Source organism: Bacillus rossius, chromosome 1 (genome assembly GCF_032445375.1).
Source record: "Bacillus rossius redtenbacheri isolate Brsri chromosome 1, Brsri_v3, whole genome shotgun sequence".
NCBI lineage: Eukaryota > Metazoa > Arthropoda > Insecta > Phasmatodea > Bacillidae > Bacillus > Bacillus rossius.
This window is the reverse complement of record NC_086330.1, coordinates 242450423-242473231: the sequence shown is the minus strand read 5'-3', so window position 1 is coordinate 242473231 and position 22809 is coordinate 242450423. Positions and strand designations below refer to the sequence as shown.

Sequence of the window (22809 nt, the reverse complement as noted above, 5' to 3'; positions counted from 1 at the left end):
TAAATAAGCTCTATTTCCCGCTAAACAGGGTAAGAATATTAATTTCGCTAAACAAAACTTTCAATAGGCCATATTTAGCGAGAAAAAACTAAATAGATGAATTCCCGAAGAGGTAGACTAGCCACAAGACTACTAGCGCTATTTATCTGTACGATTTCCGTCGCGCGACGCGCGTCACTCTAATCTCTGGCGTCACATAACCAACCTAAACAACAGTCGCCATTCGCCATTGCGGTTATATTAACCGTAAATGGTAAACAATTACATAGTTTTCGGTTCGTAAATGATAAATAACTTTGCAAATAGTATAATGGAAAATTATTTTACCGAAAGTACCGTAAATATACGTGGAAATTGATACTTAGGTATGTAACTGTTCAATGTTTATAAAACATACGCTATTTGTTTACTTTATTGGTATATTTTTTTCGTGTGCGGTTAGTTTTAAATTATTAAATCCTATTATTTTTCAATGAATAATTGAATTTTCTTCCCGAAAAGTACCGTAAACAAACATGGAAATTTGTTAGATATAGGTAATTATTCAATGTTATAAGTTTGCAGTAGGAGACCAATGATCGGCTCAAATAATGGGCTCGTTTTGCCGATCATTATGATCGGCAAAATTAACAAAATCGGCCGATTATTACGATCGGGGATCAGCATCGGCCCAGCTCTAGTTGGAATTTATAAGTTCTACAATAATTTGCCACAGCCTTCGAGTTGTCAGTATTGGTCTCAGGATAGTACTTTATACACGTGTTTGCAGCTTATTCTGTTCGCGCGTAAAGGCAAAGTGTTGAACCGATTGTGAAGCAATGGTCTGACAACAGACTCGGCCAGGCGTTGGACAGCCAAGAATACATTCTTCTTTCCTAGCTTTAAGCACATGCACTGACTGGCAGCCTGGAGGGCGGCAAGTACTGTCACCCACCACCTGGGGCATATGTATCACTGGTACACATCCAGATGCGAACAAGCACCAATGCGGGCCAAAAGGCCCAAGCTCCCAAACCCCAGCATGGTTGAAACTATCTGATCCGACCAACTCTTCTTCCTGGACCATCCTTCTTGTCCTGTATTGAACCTGCCCGCATAATGCTTGCAATAACTTAACCCCTCACGAATGAGTCCAGAGTGTGTCCATGCAGGTTTTATCTAGGCCCAACTAAACTAGTTATAGTCTATATATGATAGGGGAGTTAAGTCATGGCATTAATTGCTACCATGGCTGGCCAATCCCTGAACAAAGCTCACGATACATGCAACACTTTCTTCATGGCTGAAACCCAGCATGATTAGGTGTAAAGGCTTCGACCTGGGACTCACATACAGTCTTCTTTAATCCAGACCCATTCCAAACAAATACACTTTGTGTTAGTTAGGTTAGAAAAATTTTTTTGCAATATACCAAAGCATTTCACCGGAAGTAAATTGTATTTTCACCAGGTTAGCCATTATGCTTTCCGCGGTACCGGTACTGGTTCTCGTGCCAGTCTTTGTTGAGAACCGGCAGAACTGAGAACCAAGAAAGACCCATCACTAATTTCAAGAATACTGAAATTTTTACAGTACAAATTCTTGTGTTCTTCAGGTTTTGAAAACCTAGAAACAAAACAGCAGTCCTACATACAGGGACAAAACCATTACACATGTGCTTCCATGGCTTAATGATGACATTCCCTGTTTTATTGCATAATCGTCGCACCGATATTTTAGGGCGTCAAAATTTGGATTAAAAAAACCTCTTGCGTAAACGTTGCATGATGTTTTTGGTCCCGCTATTAGATTCCAAGCGCTATGTGTAGGTATTTTTTCCGTATAAAACGATGCATTTTAAAGTAGAAATCTAATATTTATTCAGACATTACTACTTACCAGGGTGACTACTCCAACCCTAGAATAAAATTCCTGGGTATTTCCAGGTTTTCCAGAAATTTATTTCCAGAATATTCAACTCATTTTCTAAACTAAGTCTATGCGTTCTTTGTAATACTAAATTACACTTAAAAACAGCAAAATATAATATTACTATACCTGCACAAATGTGGACATTTTTCTCGGAAACAGGTGCGCTGGAATAACTTGTCATATCAAAGAAAAACTTAGAAACTCTAAATTATTAGTTCAAATTGTGTAAAATAATATAACATCCAATCAATTTGGTTAAAATTAATATAAGAACACTGATATATGTTGTCAGTAAGCACAGCACTTAATTTCATAGCTTCACAGTTTTTTTTAACCAGCTAGTTCATCATCAATTTTTCTGGCTTCAGCACGAGCCTCTTCAAGAATTTTACACTTCTTGGCTTCCAGTTCCTTCACAGCCAAATCGCTTAGTTTGCGACGACGAGATTCTTCTAACTGGGCTGATGCTGCTGCTCTGCGTTCCTGCTGGGCTTCTGTGAAGCGAGCATGTGCATTGCGTGCTGCGTGGAGGATAGGCTTGGTAAGTGGCACTGACTGAATCCCACCCAGATAGCTGACAGCATCATACACACATCTGTGAGCTAAGAGGGTCTCTTCTTTCATATTGTCTATAAGACAATCTGCATTGACCGAAAATCCTCTCTCAACACTGGCATTACCGTGCGACATAATGAGAATGATTTTAAGCACTTTCCAAAATGCTTCGGTCTCACTGTCAATACTACTCAACAAATTTTTCCAAAAGTGGTCCAAATGATCTCTTGATCTAACAAATGTGCTAAATGCATCTTTGTTATCCCTCATGGAGCATACTGTTTTGTACTGCTGCATTGCTTTATCTGCAGTTGTGCCATCCAGCCAGTTATTGTCAACTAGAATTCTGAGTATGTCTTTGAGTCGTTTACTTGCAACGACATCATCTGCTGCTATTGCTGGATCAAAACATGACAATGCTTTTATAAGCTTAAATTTCTGTGGAGAACGTGTCATCGTCTTTTTAACAAATTTTTGAAATCCTTTTTTGCAATCATTGCGGAACCTCAAAATGTTGATCTCTTTAAGCCCTTTGCATTTCCTTATAGCTGCACTTGTACTAAAGCCTATGTCAATGTTCTTGACTGGAAGAAGTTTATCATTTTCATCAACATCAACAGACATTTTCACAGACTCTGGCTTCACAAATCTTCCCATGATAGTTTGAACCACAGAACTCAATGCACACTATGGAGAAATGGTATGAGAGGCCAGTCTGACTGAAAATCTCTCAAAAATTGTTCATAATCTGAAGCTAGAGTTTTGAAAAATGCTAATTTAGGGCCAAGCAAAGGGTCTTTTACCTCAGTTTTCAAAATTTTTGTAACTAGCACTTGAAGGTTCCAACTTTTCTTTCTGAACAGTTTCAACATAAACAATGACTTGAGGCAAAATATCAATAGCTCTTTGAGCAACACTTGCATTCTCCAACCAGCGTACAGCACAGAACTTGAGAGGAAATACATTACAGCCAGTGATCAATGTGAACTGAGCACGCCGAGATGGAACATTCTTGAAAACAGTGTAAAGTGCCCTTAAAAAAGGCACTACATTCCATTCTGTGCCACCAACACCAGCTTTAAAGGCACAATGCATAGTATGGAGGCCACATGTTTCGATATCGAGTAGCACTCCGTCATTTTCATCATCTTTCATAGACTCCTTCAAGTCCCTTAAAAACTTTACATTTACATTTGGACCATCCAAAGAAATCTGTACAACTTTCCTCGAATCTAGTGGTAAAATTGATTGTTGAAATGCCTTCAAAAGGTCTACTGCTCTTGAACGATCCAAGAACGCTGATGTAAAATAGCGCACAGTCACGTCATCTTTAACACTGTCCCAGAAACGAATGTTAATGTCCATTTGTTGCCGCTTACCTTATTTAAAGATTCATCAAATCAAACCAATACATAGCTATCCTTAAACAAATTCTGAACTTCTACCTTGAAAAATGGCGCTAAACCAAAGACAATAGTGTATGCAATTTTGTCTTTCTGCAGTTTCATTTTTGCAGCTATCTGACTGTCAGGAAACATCTGAACAAAGAGATTAACATCTGTAGCAGCACTTCATATGGATTTGTGAGTCATCACACATTGCATTGCGCATAGCATTTCCGCTTTTGTTATGTCATCATTTAGCAAATACTTATGAATACCAGTAGGTTAGTTGGATCTTCAAGAGACTGCATTGGCATGCTTATAACATTTGTCATTTCTGTAACAGTCACTGGTATGCATCCCACATTTTTCACTGCTGTAACAGGAGCTGAATTTGAGCTGGAAGACGAGAGTCATAGCAACCACACCATCTGTTGCATGTGAAGATGAACTTATAGCTGGGCACAAAAATGTTTGCATATTAGAAGATTGCTGACTGCTCTTGCATAAGTTTGTGTGTTTTGCTCCTTTCATATGACTCACAACTGCAGTCCGCCCCATTGGTGACAATGAAAACACTTTGCAACAAAGAGAGCAAGAGGCTGAATATTTGTCACCCTGGACTTTATGTAACCAATCATTAAAATAAGGTTCATTAAGCCACTGTTCCTGAAAGGAAGACTTTCCTGCGTGGCCTGGTTTGGCCATTATTGAAAAAATTCACCCCCACTGAATATAAACGGATACTAACATATCAGTAACTAAGATTATTTAACGAACAGAAACTATCTTTAACTTAAAACATCACAACATGAAACAGAATAACAATTGCAAAACAAAAAAATTGAGGTTAAGTTACATACGACATGTTATTTTTCCAAGCTCGATCTTTCCATTTGTTACTTCAACAGTTATACACTTATAAAGTAGGACGTAAACGATTTTGTCACAGCGACATTAATTAATTAAATTTAAGTTTACTTCCAAGCCTGTCTACATAAACATATCCTAACAAAATGCCGAATTACATTACTTTCCGCGCAAATGCACATTGCAGATACAATGATATTGGTACATTAGATGAAGTGTTGCAAACTATTGACAAGATAAAAGTTTACACCTAAACAAGTATTAGCTGTTATAAAACCAACAACAATTATTTACACGATATACCGTATGAAAATTTAATAAACAGAATCCATAAATTATCCAACGATAAAATAATTAAACTTCATTTTTTTCTTAAGAAAATTGGAATTACACACGGTAAAAAAATCTTAATTCTGCTGCGCTCTAGTGTCAGGTTCTGAAAACGTTTCTCTGAGCGTCACAGTCACACACGTAAACATGAATGGCGTCAGGATTGCCGATCACGCTTTCATCTGTGGATGCTGACTCTCCCATGTCGTCTCTTATTCTAAAAATACATATTTTTGCACAATTCATTGTTTTTTAATATATATTCAATATCAATATCAATTGCAGATGTACATAATCAACGACTTTAACGTTAGACGATAATTACATTATGGAAGAATAACAAATCTCCCGAGGGGTGAATAAATTCCTGGGTATTACCAGTATTTTTCCAGAGGCAAAATATTCCTGGGTAATACAAGGTTTTCCAGAATTTCCAGACCAATCGTCACCCTGCTTACTTAATTAATTAATGGAGACATCAAGTTGTCTGATGTGTAAATTTTTTTTTAAAGACTTTTTAAACATTATAATCTCTATTGGTTCGTCTGCGTTGCCGCGGTGTACAGCTTATAAAAATGTAGCCAGCGCCAGCTGGCATCATTCATGTTTGGTTATGTTGATTCCTGTATAGAGTGCCCACATGTAGTCGAATATTGATATTGATATCTCGCCGATTGCATGCAATGCGCGAAGTACATTTGATGGCCGGCACAGTTTCGTGGTACTATGAAGATAGTAATGTGTTAATTTAGGCTCCCATTTGGGTCACAGATTTTGTTTTTCTATTTAAAGTTGAAGAAAGGTTTTTGTTGCATGACTTATTAATTTAAATTGTTTGGCATGCTCTTGTATACTTCACTTTTTAAATAAACGTACTTTCCATGAATGGGTTTTGTTTTTATGAATAACTTTACCCAATAAAATTTTTTTTACATAAAAATTACACCCCAACTTTACAAACCTTATTTTAGTATAAAATGTGCGACGATAATGTGATAAAACATGGTATGCTCTCAGTAACAAATTTGTAGCCCAACTTTGGGCAGCTTACTTGACAGCTGAAGTGTCAAAAATGTAATGTGTTTCTTGGCATATACCACTTGGTATGCACCTACATATTTAAATGCAGTTGGTGTTTGTAATGTATTATACTGAACTACAACTTATCATTTAATAATTTTAGTATGAACAAATTTGTTGGAATGTCAGTTTTAATAAGTTCTAAATTAGAACATTTAAATAAAAAGGGTTTATTTAATGTTTTTAATTCATTGTGTTGTTTAGAAGAAATAGGTACTTAATAAGTTTGCCAAATTTACTTTTGTAATTTCTAATAAATGGTTACCTAGTGCGTAATAAGAAAGGAAATAATCTAAAATAATACATAATATTTGTTAAAGATATTTTAACATGTAATTATGAAACTGTAGTTTCCTTTTTAAACATTACCGTACACAGAAATATTGGTAATCTATTTATAATCATATAAATATGAACACAATTAATTCTCAACTTCTATAAACTGCTATTGTTGTGGATATTTTTAAATGTTAGCTAGAATTATTAACGTAAATCTTGTACACGTATTTAATTGTGTTAAAGGTTATTCTTATAACTCGCAATGTGTCACTACATTGAATTCTGCTGTAAAATAGCATTACTGAAAGTTGAAAGAGAAGATTTCAACAGCATGTATATCATCATGATTATACTATCACGCTGGGCTTTCATGGCAGGTAGGAGTGCTAGCGGTGCGGTTGTAACTAGTGGTGCACCGATATGACTTTACCGATTACCGATTCGATTACCGATTATGAGAGCAATAATTGGCAAATACAGATTCAGTTACCGATTATAATGAACAAATTTTTTTTAAGTGCAATAATGCACACAAAAATTTTTTTATTCCCATGTGAATTTAATAACAAGATTAGGTAAAATTCAGAATACAGTTATAATAACAGTATAAAAATATATAAAATACACTATTAAGTCATTGCGAAGTGTAAATTAAATTAACTTCTATTTATATTTGTTATTGTAAACAACTTGAACTAGTCTAATAACTGTAATTTACAATGGGTAAGTTTTTGTTGCGGAAAACTATCATTATTATCGACTATCACATAAGGTTGCACCGAGAAATTACCGTTTAACAATGTAAAAATGTTGCTTTATTTTGTTCACTTGAGTTCATGGAAAAATGTTTCCGCAATTCACATTTTTTCTCCCTACTCACCATCTCACTATAATTATATTAAAAGAACTCAAAACCAATTCTGGCACATGTGATTTTATTTATGTTGACTGAATATATAAAATTATAAATACTTTTTCACTTTTCACATCACATACAAATAACACAACAACGGATAATGTTACCAAAGATGCCCATAACGAGTTTGTAAAACGCAGTGATAAACTCTAGAAGGTATTGGGACCACGATTTTGAACAGCTACGACTCAAAAAGATCGATTGTCATAGAATCCACTGCAACTGCTTGTGGTATTTGATTGCGTGCCATCTATTTTACGTCTCTGGCTATAGGTAATGTACAAGGCCACTAAACAAAAGACAGAACAAAAGACGAAACTAAATAAACGTGTAGGAAAAATGTATTTTTTATTGTTCGAGGCAATGAGATTTATTAAACTTAACTAAATATCTGTAACTATGATATGACGGAGTTAGATGAATTTTGTAATATATACAAATATTACGGTATTTCGTCCTAAAATGTGTAACAAAATATTACACGGTAAAAACCTACTTAATTACGCCGGGACATAGATAATCGGCAAAGTAATCGTTAAGATAATCGCCGATTACGATTATTCGGTATCCGCATCGGTGCACCACTAGTTGTAACATAGCATAATTCCTGCCCCTTGCTACTAATAACACTGTAACTGAGAATGTGTTACGTTACTGATGTTTTCTTAAGATTTCATAATTAATTTATACTAATGTTCCTTCTTTGTGCATAAGCATTAAAGGTCTTTTGTTTGTGCTTAAATATTAATTATTATTAATTTAGTTAGGTTTTACATAAAAATTAATGTGTCTTCATTCTATTTTTTCAATTTTGAAGCATCTTCTGGCTATAAGGCTGTAACATCATAGAAGGTTTTAAAAGAAAGGAAGACACAGGCGAGACACTCAGTGACTGATCAAGAGTTCTGACCGCCCTAGGCTAATTATGAGGACGCGCCCCCGCCAGGTGTTTGTGTTACGGTTGGCCTAAAAAGTAGTATGTTAGTTTTGACTTTGTTTACTAGTGTGAAAATTTTAACATGGTTCATACTACCTATAAAAGTAAAAATCAGGGAGACCCAAGCTTCTTCAGTTCACAGCACATTTAGTTTTAGTGTTTTGTCTTGGTCTAGTTGAAATATGTAGGGTAGATGCAATGGGGTAGATGCAATGATGCTAGATTATCGTATAAACCCAAGTACCACCCGCCCCCGGGTAAGAACCCGCACCCTTATTTTTAGAATGCAATGGTGAGAAAAAAATGTTTGTATTGCAAATCTGCATGGAAAAAACAGGGTTCCCACACACTTCTTCCACCCGATTTCCCTGAGTTTTCCCTGTTTTCCCTGTCTAACAAAAATGACTTAGGTATCATAAATAGTGTTGTGCGAGATCTAAAACCTCGAGAAAAATTTCGAGAAATATTGCATTCTCGAACAGCAAGCGAGAAAAATAATTTCTCGAAAAAAAAAAAAAACTAGAATTTTTTTTGGTACCGGTAACAGCTCATTTGGTATGGAAACTGAATTTGTTATTGATAGTTGTATTTTTATATGTTGAACATTACACACACACTGCCATTATTTTAGTTTAAATGTTTTAAAAATACCAAACGCGTCTGCCTGTTTGGACGAAAAATGACTTGGCGGAACACAAAGCAAACATGATGCAATCATTAAGAGATATTAGACTAGCCGATAGTCAACCCTCCAAAACCTTTATCAATAACCGAAACTGTGAATAAAAACTGTCATATGAAATTCCAATTTATCCTGAAAGAAAAACTGCCGTATTTAATTTTTAAATTATGTAAGCTGAATACATAATAAAATACGTTCGAACATAACCTAAAAAATTGGTTTTGTTTACATACACGTTATTACGGTAAAGTTATTAAAAGTATTACCTTTAATTTAGTCATAATATTTTGTTCGGTAATGTTTAATAGCATACTGAAATGTTGATTATTACGGCAAAATACAAAATTTACTTTTTAACGAACAAAAGGGAATGGTGGTCATGCTGCCAGCTGAGTCTGCTTCGCTGTTCCGTTTCTTATTTCATATCCAATAAAAGACTGCGCAAGTCATGTGATTATTAAAAGGACTGGAATGTAAAGGAATGGACTGAACACGCAGAACAATGCATGCCCTTGTATTACGTAAAATTACGTGAATGTGTGTGTTCAAACCCGTTGAAAAGGCAGAATAAATAGAATGTTCATCTCATTTCCTTTTCCACCTTTGTTTCACTCAGTCGTAAGACGTCACGAGTTATGAATCCCGCCAAAGCCTCCCTAGTATCAATTTCTTTGTTTTCATTACAGTACCAGAGTTTCCCGTTTATGCGAGCTACTCTGCGGGTATGAATAAATAATGTGACGCCTGTAAAATGTTATTAGGAATATGAGAATAATTTCCTAATACTGCTTTATCTCTAACTGCGGCGTAACCAAGTGGAAAAAAAAGTGTTGCGGGAATATAGCAGTTTAACAGAAGTAAACTTTGTTGTCAAATTAAACTTCGATTTTACGGTAAAATGAAAGATGTGGACATATCAGTGTGGCAGTATTACACAAAAAGTGGCGATAAGTCAACGGGAACCACAATAACATGTTAGCTACTAGACTTTTACCTAAGTGAGTGAATGTTTATTTATAATTTAGTCAGAGGTGCCCCCCCCCCCCCCTAACCTAAAGATGCGCCACCTCCCCCTCCCAACTGAAATTTTTTATGCCATTTTCTCAATGATTTACTCAATTATTTTATAATAACATTCTTTTTTAGTATTATATTTTGTCACATTTTGCATTAATTAAAACTGGTTTTCTAATAATAATTTTGGTCATATCAGGTAATATTTCCATCCTGAACAGACAGATGCCAAACTGCTTTTGTTGAGGAAAGTGCGGGGTTGCCAATTTGACTTACAAGATCCCTTTCAACTATCAAAGCACCAGAAACGTATTTTAACATTAGAAGCTATAAGTATGTAAATAATATATACATTTTTCTCGTCTTTTAACACCCCCCCCCCCCCCCCCCTGAAATTTTAATGACGCAGTCTGCGTCGTTACCCCCCCCCTTGTGGGCACCCCTGATTTAGTGTAGGCTTAGATAACGTGTGGTGCATGTCAGTTGTGCACAGGCAACTAAATTGACATTCTATACGATAAACAACAGTTTTATGTACAGAACAATATAATGTGAAAGTGATATCTATAGTAAATCTTGATTATTTAAAAATTTCTCATTCTCGTCTCGTTTCTCGCGAGAAAAATATTTTCTTTCTCGAAAATTTCTCGAGACCTAAATCTCATTCTCGCACAACCCTAATCATAAACTATTATATAACTATGTATTACATATCTCGACAACCATTTTGAATAATGATACACAGCACGTTTAATGAACAACAACCCTCTAAATACAGTAGAACCTCGATGATACGTTCCCGTTTCATACATTTTCCCGTGTCATACGCCGATTAATTTTGGTCCCGCCGAAAGTAATATATTTACAATGGTTTACTTTCCCGGAACATACACTTGTAAAATAATAAATTTCCCGTTTCATACGTTTTTACAAAGCGGAAAAGTCCTAAAATTCACAAATTTTTTTGTTATATTCCTCCTGAAAAAATACGTTTTAATGCTTTTATTTTGAAAAACGTTCATTGTTTACCTTTGCAAACGTAAGAAAATAACTTTATCGCACCATAGATATTGATAGTATCAGGAAGACTGTGCACCTTGCTACTAGTATCTATGGCCAGCACCGAGCGAGACTAGTGGCGCAAACTAGCAATGATTATGAAAATGGTCAACGCGCTTTACCAAGGCACGGATCTCATATTTTGTGTATTCATTAATCTTTGAACTGAATATAGCCGTTTGTTATTGTTTTCTTACGATCGGATTGTTTTGTATTGTACGTTTCTCAAGTTAACATTTTATTGAATATTGTTCTGTTGCATAAAGATGTATGTAAAATGAAACAAACAAGCAAAAATTTCTGATTTTCTTTTTACAATAGCCTAATTTTTTTAATTTCTAATTTAACTTGGTGACCTTTCCCCCCTTCCAAGAAAGGACTGCTTTACTTGGTTATGGTCTGTATTTTACATTTCTGGTGGTTTTATTATATGTATATATAATGATGAATTCATGTCTTTCATTAATATAATGCAATTATTTACACATTATGTATTTAAGTTTAATCAGACTTGGTGACCTTTCCCCCCTTCCAAGAAAGGACTGCTTTACTTGGTTATGGTCTGTATTTTACATTTCTGGTGGTTTTATTATATGTATATATAATGATGAATTCATATCTTTCATTAATATAATGCAATTATTTACACATTATGTATCTAAGTTTAATCAGACATTGTGCTGGTATGCTAGATTGAAAAAAAATGTTATTATTGCCATTCCCTTTTCATACACTTTCCCGCATCATACACCATTTTTGTGCCCTCCGTTGAAAAGTTTATGATAGGGGTTCTACTGTATAGTCACAAACTTAAGCCTAGGCAATATAACAAATTGGTGTTAGTCGACTAAATATGAAAATAATTTGTTAGATTGTAACTATTGCTCTTAATATGATACAGGTATGTACTCACATGGATTATTATCCAGTAACAGCACTGTGTATTCTACCGAGAATTCAAGCCTATATTCAAAATTATACACAGTTTTAACTTGAAATCTGAAGGGGAAAAAATGTATGTACAAACATTAAATCATAGATATTGCATTTCATGCTTTTAACTTACCGTATTTACTCGCGTAAATTATGACTCAATAAAGGGGAGGGGGCCTATACGCAAATTTGGAGGAAAAAATAGATTTTTCTTTTCAAGTCGTGCGTCTTTGTTCGAATGAGGATGTTTGGGGGAGGCAGTGACGCGGCAGGAGGGTGAGAGATACAACGACTCCGCAGCGGGGAGAGGCAGAGGCAGCGCTTTGGCAGGAGGGGAGAGGCAGAGGCGTGGCTTAACCTCCCTCCTGCCAGCTAGCCAGCCAACCAAAGGAGTGTTAGAATCCCTTCCTCCTTCACTTCCCCTCTTCTATTCCGACAACACTCCACATCAACACAGCGGCAGCGCGCGAGACCAGCTTTCTTTATCTTTATGTCGTTTGAGATAGGACTAACTGCTTACGTCTGGCATGCCTCACGACGGTCCTACTGAGAACGGACAAACTATAACACCAGTCTCTGTATCACTGCCGCTTACAAAATCACCTCCCGCCGCTCACAATACATGGCTTGTTGTTTGATGCATGCCAAGCTGCCCTGCCCTCAGATAAACCCAGAAAAACACGTTTTTAAATTTTTTCTCAAAAATGTTTACAAAACAAGGAGGGGGGCTTATACGCGGGCAGGGCCTTTACGCGAGTAAATACGGTATTTATTTATTCAAGTTCTACTTTTTCTTTTTCTAAATTTAATTTTTTGATTTGCAGTTGTTTTAGTTCTTCTGACTTTCGTTTCTTTTCTTCATGAGTAACCTTCTCTACACATAATTTCTTGTCTTATTCCCTTTTTTGCTCCAGGACACTCCTATATTTAGAACAAGATCCTCTGGCATAACTAACCATTGTTTGGTCAACATGCACAGCTTCTTCCCCACCAGCATCACATATACCATCATATACTCTTCTCAAGGCGATCAGTGACTCTTCGTGTAGATGTTCGACAAGCATGTCTTTATTTACAGAAAATCCTGACTCTACAAAGGCATTGCCATGGAAGAGTATTAACAAAAACTTAACCACAGTCCATATATCTCTAAACGCATCTTTGCCACTTAAAAGTTAGGCATAAAATATATTTAAGCTATGTTTCTCTATATTAAATGATTTAAGTTTATCTTGTTCTACCTCACAAATAAATTTAGTGAACTGCAGACTAGCTCGTTCTGAATGGAGTGCAGTGGTATGCTTGGTAGACATAAGCATTTGAAGACAAGTATCCAGGTCTGACCTGCATTCATCTTGTTTACTAATCAGTTTCCTTGGGTCCAAACAAGAAGCCAATTTTCCCATTGTATACATGATAGGACTTCGCTCTAAAAATTTTTTTACAGTAAAAACCATGAAGGTTTGGCATTGTAGCCCGAATTTTTGTTTCTGTAGTTCATTTACACGAGAAACATTCAATTCGTGCTTTGCAGCCAAACCAATATTCAAATTTGACAATTTGATTCCATTATTTACATCTTCTAAATCAGCCTGTGTCAGCTTGTATGCAGTGGTAGTACATATTAAAATGTCTGATTTAATAAATCGCCCCATCAATATCCTCACCAAATCTTCTACGGCTTCATGTAAAAATGGTACCATTGGTTTACAAGTCTCAAGTGTTTTTTAAAAATGGCTCCAACATGTATGCTATTGTCAAAAAGAAGTGAAGCTTAGCAAGAAGAAGTGGGTCCAGTAAGCATTCCTAACTTTCTGAACAGAAAATGTTGTGGGTAACTCAGAAGACTTAAAAAAAGTCTTCATGTGCGGAAACATTTTGATAACTGTCTCGCAAACTGGTACATTCTCTAACCAGCGGCAATTACAGAATTTGCGAGGAGGTAAACTATAGCCAGTAGTTCGTGTGAAATCAGATCGACGTGCAGGCGAATCCTTAAAAACATTGTACGTACAAGGACTTCAAAAATAACATTACATCCCAACCTGCTTTGTGACAGCCGGATTGAAAGGCACCATGAATAACATGGAGGCCACAAGAACCTAAATCCAACATCTCTGGATCCTCTTCACAGCACTTCGTTTCAGCTTTCAACTTTTTTAGGAATGACCAATTCACATTGGGCCCATCCATAGATACTTGTATAATCTTAGATAACTCAATATTTTCAAGACCTTTAAATCCTACCACAAGATCAGCAGCAGTAGAGTGACCCAAAAATGAGGAGTTCCAATATCTAGTAATAAATTTGTTTCGATTTACATCCCATAAAGGCACTGCAATGTCCATCTGTTGCTGCTTTGCAATGCAATTGAAGGATTCATCGAAACATACCACAATCTGTGTAGCAAATCGCACTTTGTCACTTAATTTTGTGATGAAAATATGGTGCCAAACCATAACAAATAAAATATGCAGTTTTGGTAGCACTCAACTGAAATTCTTTGGCAACTTGACTGTCAGGAAACATTTTTGCGAAAAGGGTGTTTATACCTTTTTGACTATTGAAGCTATAACCTTTCGCTACAACATGCAATGCCCAAAGAATTTCTGCACTTTTTACGTTAGTGTCTGAACGAAAACCTAGTTTACTAATCTGTCCAACCTTACTTGTACCAGGGGAAGGGGTTTCGGTCACATTTGGAGATGTGGGACATAGGCCTAGGCCTAATTGTGTCCCGCTGGTACATGCAGTATTTACGCACGTCGACTTAGTCTGTTGTACTATTTCTGGCTGAGGTAGGAATGTCATAAGACCTCACATGTTCCGTAAGCAACTGCTTGTGGTATTTTCCATTTTTGTGACTTTTGATGGCTTGCCTTCCTATTGTACTCAACAAAAAAATTTTCCAGCACAATATGCAACGAGCGCTGTTCTCTTTTCCATCAACACGACATAACCACGACTGTCAATTGGGAAAAAGTTTGCCGTCTAACCAAGAGGGGTTAAACTTGGACATCTTTAAAAACAATACAATTAACACATAACACACCATGCAATGTTTTTGCTTACATTGATGACACGTAATCGTAAAAATAGCTGGGAAACGTACTCGTCATGTGACAGTACAACGTCTATTATCGCTATTGGTATAATTGTAGGGAGACGTGAAACTTGGCTAAACAGCCAAGCCACTAGCTGTTTACATTGGTTGTATTCGTAGGGAGGAGTAGAGAACGGAGGAACAGCCGCATCAATAGCCGTTTGTTACCCAAATAAGATCGCTACAAAAAAAAGTCATTCGATTTTCATGAGGAAAGGGGAGCTTTGTTTAACTTTTCGCCATTTGACGGACTTAATGCTTTAAGCAACTCAAAAATATAAACAATCACCCAGAAAGCTTTTGTTAAGGCTGAGGAATATCACTAATGATGCCTAAAGAAACATAAATATCAATGCAGAGGGGGGAAAAAAATCAAAGATAAATTTAATCAGAAATTTCCCTGTTTTTTTTCCTGTCCCAGTTGAACATGTCCATTTCCCTGAATTTTCCAGGTTTTCCCTGTCTGCGGGAACCCTGAAAAAATATAATTTAGCCGTGATTTCTTTTCCTTTCAAACAGTAACAAATCGTAAAGAATTACCAAAAAAGTACTATGCTACTTATTACAGCCTCGGCATTTGTGTTAAAAGTGTACAGAAGGCAGGCAACTGCAATGTGGCAACACCGCGCGAGTAGAACGTGGCATCGGCGCACGCGATCAATAACAACACACCGTGTGTGCGCGTGACATTGCCCAGCTCCCAGCTGTTTACAGTTACAATCTTCCGCGTCTATTACCGTGCGCTGGGCAATGACCTCATTAAAACAAATAACGATAAAGCACACGAGTCCTAGCCACGCATAATAAAAACTATTTTTATTAAATGCATCATAAAAAACCTTGTGCCTAAATGTGGCATATACTACATAAAAATATAAATTATGTTAACACAAATATGGCATTTATTTAGACTTAAATAAAAGTGACGTACAAAATCACACAGACAATAAAATTAACAAAAGAATAACATGATGTCACAGCCACACCGGCCAAGAACGGACTTAAACTTCCTCACAGCTGTTGTCCACAGTGCTGCCAGTGTCGGAGCACTCATCATCGGAGCTCAAGCAATCGTCTTCCGTACCGTCGAGCGCATTTGAAATGCAGCACTTTTAAAAACTCTTTACGACTAATGTTTCTGGGATCGCAGACCAGGCATTGAGAATCCACTGACACACAAGATACAAGCTTGGTCGCCTTATTCTCCCGGTCGGTGTCATTTCGTGGTTTTCGCTCGCCATCCACTTGAGTATTGCCGCTTCAGATGCGTTTTAAACAGCCTATTGATACAGACGTCAAGGGGCTGCAAAACTGAAGTTAATCCTCTAGGTTTTACGACCTGATCTGTTCGCCCATCTTTCAGACGATTCGTTTCTTCGGTTAAATGACCACGAAAGCTGTCCAACACCAACATGCTTCGTAATTTCAACAAAGCACCGGGTCGTCGTTCCCACACACATTTAATCCAGTCCACAACCATTGCATGGTCCATCCATCCCTTCTCTTGAGCCCTCACAATAATACCATTAGGGAATATTTATTTTTTGGAAGCGATTTCCTTTTAAATATCACATACAGCGGTAGTTTTTTTTCCGTCGAAAAGGACTGTCAACATTAGAGTGCACCACATTTTTTCACAGCCTCCAGTTAAGATGTGCATTGTTTTTACACCTTTTGTTTCAACTGTCGTATTTGCAGGCATTTCAAAGTACACAGGCATTTCCAATTTGTGAAAACAAATAATTGCGTTGCTTCCGCAGCTTTAACACATGCCTCTGAAATGCTATTAATTTCTCATTGTAACTTGTCGGTAAACGTTGGCAGATTGTAGTACACCGCCTCATGGACACACCCTTTCTTACCATGAACCTGCACATCCAGTTCCTACTTGCTTTAAAGCCTTCACCCATGCCAAGTTCACTAGGAATTTGCAGCGCCTTTAGCGAATACATTTCCGTGCTTACAGCGTACCCGAATTGCCGTCTGTCCTGTATGTAGTCGTAGAGTTTTTCCTCTATTTCCGGAAACTTTGCTACCGCACCACGGAACGCACGTCTATCATCACTGGCCGAAAGCAGTTTGTCTTTACTTTCCTCTAAAGTCATGCGAGTATAGGATTTTTAGGTCGAGTCGAGTTAGAGCGAGTATTCAAGAAATGTTTCGAGTTCAAGTTAAATTTGAGTCGAGTAGTAAAATCCATAAATATCCATTATTTATATATAACTGTCATGTTTACAGACCAGCAAATATCAAGGCCCTACACAAATCTCGGATGTGAGGATTCTCATTGCTGCAAATATTTTCATAGTCTTTAATAATTTTGTTTCTTTTGAAAATGCAGACTATTGTTACGATCGCGCTTGGCGTCACCGCGCTAGTTCGTCCTGTCTGCGCCCCCTTCCACCTGCATCCTCTCCCTGGTATCTCGTGTCATACTATCTCGTGACATCCTGACCTTCGCAGCGCGCACCTGCCTCAGATCAAGTTACTTAAAAGAGGCCGCACTGCGGCATAAAAGGACTCAGACATGTTTATCGGCGCGTTGTGTGGGAACCCAATGCTTGTTGCGTTTATCGGCGTTCTTTGAGCAGCCGCCGCGTCCTTCGACGGAACTCACGACGCGTTTCTGGGCATTTCGACGGCGAAGGTCGCGCGATATCTCGAAGACATGCCCGATTGTTCTGGACGGGAACCCAAGGGCTATTTAAGGAGGTGGGGCCGACCTTCGAGTCAGTCTGAGCAGAGAGTTCAGAGTGAAGTCGGGAGTTTTCCAGCGGCGGAGTTTTCGGGCGATAACGTCGTGGGCGCGGCGAAGTTCCGAGCGAGGCGTCGAGTGGGATCTCGGGGAAGGGGAAGTGTGGCGGCGGCGGCGGAGACCCACGAGGGGTGCTGCGGCGAGAGTTGCGCCAGAGGTGCGGCCCAGCGAGGTGTGTGGAACGAGTGACTGGGGAATAGACATTTCTTTAAGTGTAGTTAATTATTTGCCATCTTAGAAGATTAATTGTAAGTGACAAGTAGTGGTAATAAATAAAACTGTGTGTGTGATAAAAATCTTTAATTGGGCTATCCTTTACGAACCCGCAGGTAAACCGTAACAGTATTATTAAAATTTACTTGTTAACAAAAAATAAAAAGTATAAAGGAATGTTTTAATCACTGACACCAAGCAAAATTTTATTCAAAACCATAGCATCTAAGTGCAAAAGTATTTGTCAACATTCTTACCAGTCACCTAGCTGCAGGGTATATTAAGGATTTCCACTGTTCCAGGAAATTTTTGTAGCCATACAATAAATATCATTAACTTTTTTTAAGAATAGTTATACTGTATATATTTTAATATACATGCCTAAGCCTGGACATAACTCAATATTTAAATAAAAAAAATAAAAAAGACAGCAACATTTTACTATAGGAATGATCATAATCAACATTTTTGTAAAAGTCTTTCATGGAGAAACATCAGCTCTTCAATGTGCTCTTGAGCAAGGTTTTCTCGGCGTGTGGATACAGTAGAATCTCGTTATAAAGTACATCAATAAAGTCTCAACTTTTATACCTACTTAGTAATGAAAGTACTTTTATTCTGAAAGTTACCTTTAAAACGTAGTACTTTTGAATTTTTGAAAATAAAGTAGTAGGGAATCAAATGTTACATTAGCTTGGAAGCAAATATTTGAAAAAACAACAAGAATTTAAAAAAAATTACTGAACTTAATATAGTAGCCTAAATTCTAGGCCTACATATACAAAATTTATATATGTCGAACACAAAATGACAAATGGTTTAAACTATTTTGCAGATATGTACATTTATTGGGATAGAATTCCTTTGTCATCTTTTAGGCGAAGTCTCTTGTGACCAGCAGATAAAGATGACTGTTCATACAGTTTAATAATTTTTTCGCTATCTTTTATTATTGTTGACAGTGTAGTGGGCACCAAACCAAACGACCGTGCCACAACTGCATTTTTCCTGCCTTTATCAACTTCTTTTAAAATTTCCACTTTTTCCTTCAAAGTAAACTGCTTGCGTTTCTTTTTATCTATTTGGCCATCCATCCTGATTAAAATATTCAATCAACAATATTGTTTGCCTCGTACCAAGTCAAACGTAAACAAACCTCTCATCCATAGATAACCATAGCTCCGCACTAGTAGCGCACGTCGCGAGCATGGCTGTGCCAGGCAACATTACGACCTTCATGGCAAAACAATTAAAGCGTGTCGGCCATGTTGTGACACCAAACAGTTCAAAAATTAACCTGCATAAATTAACATTATATTGGATTTTCTATTTTGTATATAAGATAAAATATAATTTTTTTTAACGTTTGTATCTGCGGTAATTGAAACTTTAAAAACGTGCTCTATAAATAACCAAAAGATGGCGCAGCTAAAGACAATTGTCTTGAAGAGAGGCAAGAGAGCAATCGATTGTTTAGATCGTCTCGTGCACTAAAGTGTGTGATCCATGGAGGACGAATGGCGCGTTTACTGTGTTTGTTTACGTTTGATACTTGTTAACGATTCTTGAAAGTGATAAAAATTAATCATAATGTACATTTATATTAAAGAACCCCTGCACAAACACAGTAACTATTATGTAAAATTTTCCTGATAACTGGAAAAGAATGGTCGTATTGAAAGGTAGGATACGTTTTTAATGTTAAAGTGAAATATTTTTACATTGTTTACATTGGTGTTTTGAGCGGGAATTTAAAATCATAAGTTGAACTGAAAGATACAATGGGTTTCTTTTATTTACATGCGCAAACAAGGTTAGTTAACACGTAATTTTAAATATTTTTATACTTAGGCCTAACCAAAAAAAGTCTGAAAAGACATCATTAAACTCGAACTTGACTCGTGAGTCATGAACGGCCGTGCCGAGTCCGAGCACTAATTAAAAACTCCACTCGAACTCGAAATTCGAGTACTTGCAGGTCTCTACTTTCCTCCAATCCCTCACACATGATTCGTCGATATCATATTTTTGCCCAGCAGCACGGTTACCGATTTCTTCCGCTTCACTGATTACCGTATTTACCCATGTACCACCCGCCCCCATGTATGACCCGCACCCCTAATTTTCAACACACTCTCCAGGAAAAATTTTTTTTTTCACTATAATGTCATTTACATGTGCCAGCATAAATAGGGAAAAAGAGTCTGTCATAGTAACAGCAAAGTAACAAAGTAAACACAGAATTTTATTAACATAAATTTTATTAACATAAATGCATGGAATATTAAGAAAAAACCAGTAATATTCAATTGCTAAAACAACAGACGTCAATTTGGTGAAATAAATTTTAAAATGTTGGTATGCAATAAAAACGATCGTCAACTGTTCAGTCCGTTTCAACATCCTGCAAAGAAAAATAAAGATTGTAGTGTTAACAAACTCATTCATAAAACCTGCCACAAAAGAAAACAACTGCAAGTAAAAATAGGGCCTACTTACACTGCCGTCACTAAGATCATCTACCATGCTGTCATCAGAAGAGTCATTGTCGTTCCAGACTGCGTCGTCTTCTTTCCCATCAAGTGAGTTGGAAATCCCACACTTCTTAAAGCTTTTGACAACAAGCTCTGCGGGTATGTTGTCCCACGCTGTTTTCACCCACTTGCAGATAACATCTACGTCAGGTCGCTTAATGCGGCCCGTTGGTGTCAACTGATGCTCCGCACTTGCCATCCACTCTGTGTACAGGCGTTTCAAAGTTGCCTTGAAAGGCCTGTTTACACAAACATCGAGGGGTTGCAGAAGGGACGTCAATCCACTGGGAATGATTGCAAGATCCGTTTTCTGCCTTTTTAAGGCAGATTTCACACTTTCCGAAGTGTGCGCGCGAAAACTGTCCAGCACGAGCATGCTGGGAACGTTCAGAAGTGCCCCAGGACGTCTGCACCACACTAACTTTACCCATTCTTCAACGAGCGTAATGTCCATCCACTCACGTTCTTGCGCTCTCACGATAACACCTTTAACGTTTATTTTAGGCACCGTTTTACGTTTCACCACGAGGTAGGGTGGGAGCTTGCGACCGTCGGCCGTAATGCATAGCATTACCGTGCAGCGTTGCTTCTCGTTACCACCGGTTTTTATGGAGACACTTTTTTCCCCCTTCTTGTTAATAGTGGTATCCAATGGCATTTCAAAATAAACAGGCGTTTGATCCGCATTCCCAATTTGAGAGAGAAGGTACGAATGTTCCGTTCTCTGCCGAATCACAAAGCGCTGAAAGTTCGTCAGTTTTGTTTCATATGCATCTGGAAGTCTTTGTGCGATGTTGGTACGACGGCGCAAACACAAATTAAACCGAATAAAAAACTTGTTTAGCCACGAACGACTGGCCTTAAAATTATCCACCCCACACTCTCTTGCAATTTGTGTGGCCTTCAATGTGCACATTTCTGTTGAGACTGCGTATCCAAATTGCCGTTTTTCAACTACATATTCATTCAGTTTTTCTTCTATTTCCGGATAAAATGTTTTTTTTCCACGGAATGCTCTCCGACTGCCCGCACTGTTAGAAAATATGTCCTTTTTTCTCCAATCTCGTATACAGCTTTCATCAATGTTGTATTTCCTACCCGCAGCACGATTTCCAATTTCTTCTGCTTCTTTTACCACTTTCAGTTTTTCACTTACAGTGAATGATCGCAATCGCTTAGCACTCATTTTCACTAATTATTCACCATTAACAGAACAATAACGGCGGGTGGAGGTGTAGGTGGTACTGGCTTGATGCTGCTCGGCACGGTCCGGCGCTGCCTGGAATGCTAGGTCGGCACGGTCCGATGCTGCTCGGCACGGTCCGGCGCTGCCTGGAATGCTAGGTCGGCACGGTCCGGCGCGGCACGGCACGGTCCGGCGCTGCACGGCACGGTTCGGTGCCGCCTTGGCACATCCCAGCGGGCGACGCAAGCTGTACACGCGGCGCACGACGTAGTTAACAATATTGCTTGTTTGCTATTCACCCGCGCTACAATATGATAGTAACGGGTTGGATACTTATATTTTCATTGTAATAAATGCTTCCAGCATTCTGTAATGTACGATAAATCCATTTTTTTCAGACTTAATTTTTGTCCAAAACCTCAAATTCCGTGTATGACCCGCACCCCGATTTTTTAATGTTGTTTTTCGGAAAAAATGTGCGGGTGGTACATGGGTAAATACAGTATTTTTAATTTTTCCACAACTGTGAAAGAACGCAACTTTTTGCGATTCATTACAATACTTGCAGCCAACACACGTGTAAAACCACTGGGTACTTTGCAAATGAGGATAAGACAGTGCGTGGGAGCACGCGTTTGTAACCAGCGAAGCCTACTGTGTGTGCATACCTGTACTCAGCTTTGCCACCCGCATGCTTCTCCATGGCGGTCTGCGACGCCATCCCATAGAACAGCTTGTAACTACAGCCATCACGCTGAATCAGCTCTCCACCACTCTGGTCGTGACCCGCAAACAACCCACCAATCATCACAAAGTCCGCTCCTGCTCCAAACGCCTTTGCCACATCCCCGGGGCACGCACAACCTCCATCCTAAAGAAGAAAAAAATACAAATAGTTTCTTACACTACACATAAACTAGGAACATTACATACACAACCAATTGTATCAACTTTATTTTAGCTGTCTAACCAATAACTCTAACCTAAAATACAGGATAATTTACAGAGTCAAAACCACTGGCCAACCAAAATTCTTTATTAGAATATTTCCGACAGAGTATTGGCTTAG

The 22809-nt window shown here is 37.8% G+C and overlaps 1 protein-coding gene across 1 annotated transcript in view; it reads right to left on the bottom strand.

Annotated features, from left to right (window-relative positions):
• The window catches only part of LOC134527423 (GMP reductase 1-like), a 91132-nt gene that overhangs the window by 41943 nt on the left and 26380 nt on the right, over positions 1 to 22809 (bottom strand). The window contains exon 5 of the mRNA XM_063360095.1: positions 22409 to 22611. Within this exon, the coding sequence (XP_063216165.1) occupies positions 22409 to 22611 (203 nt within the window). The remainder of the gene's footprint in view (positions 1 to 22408; positions 22612 to 22809) is intronic.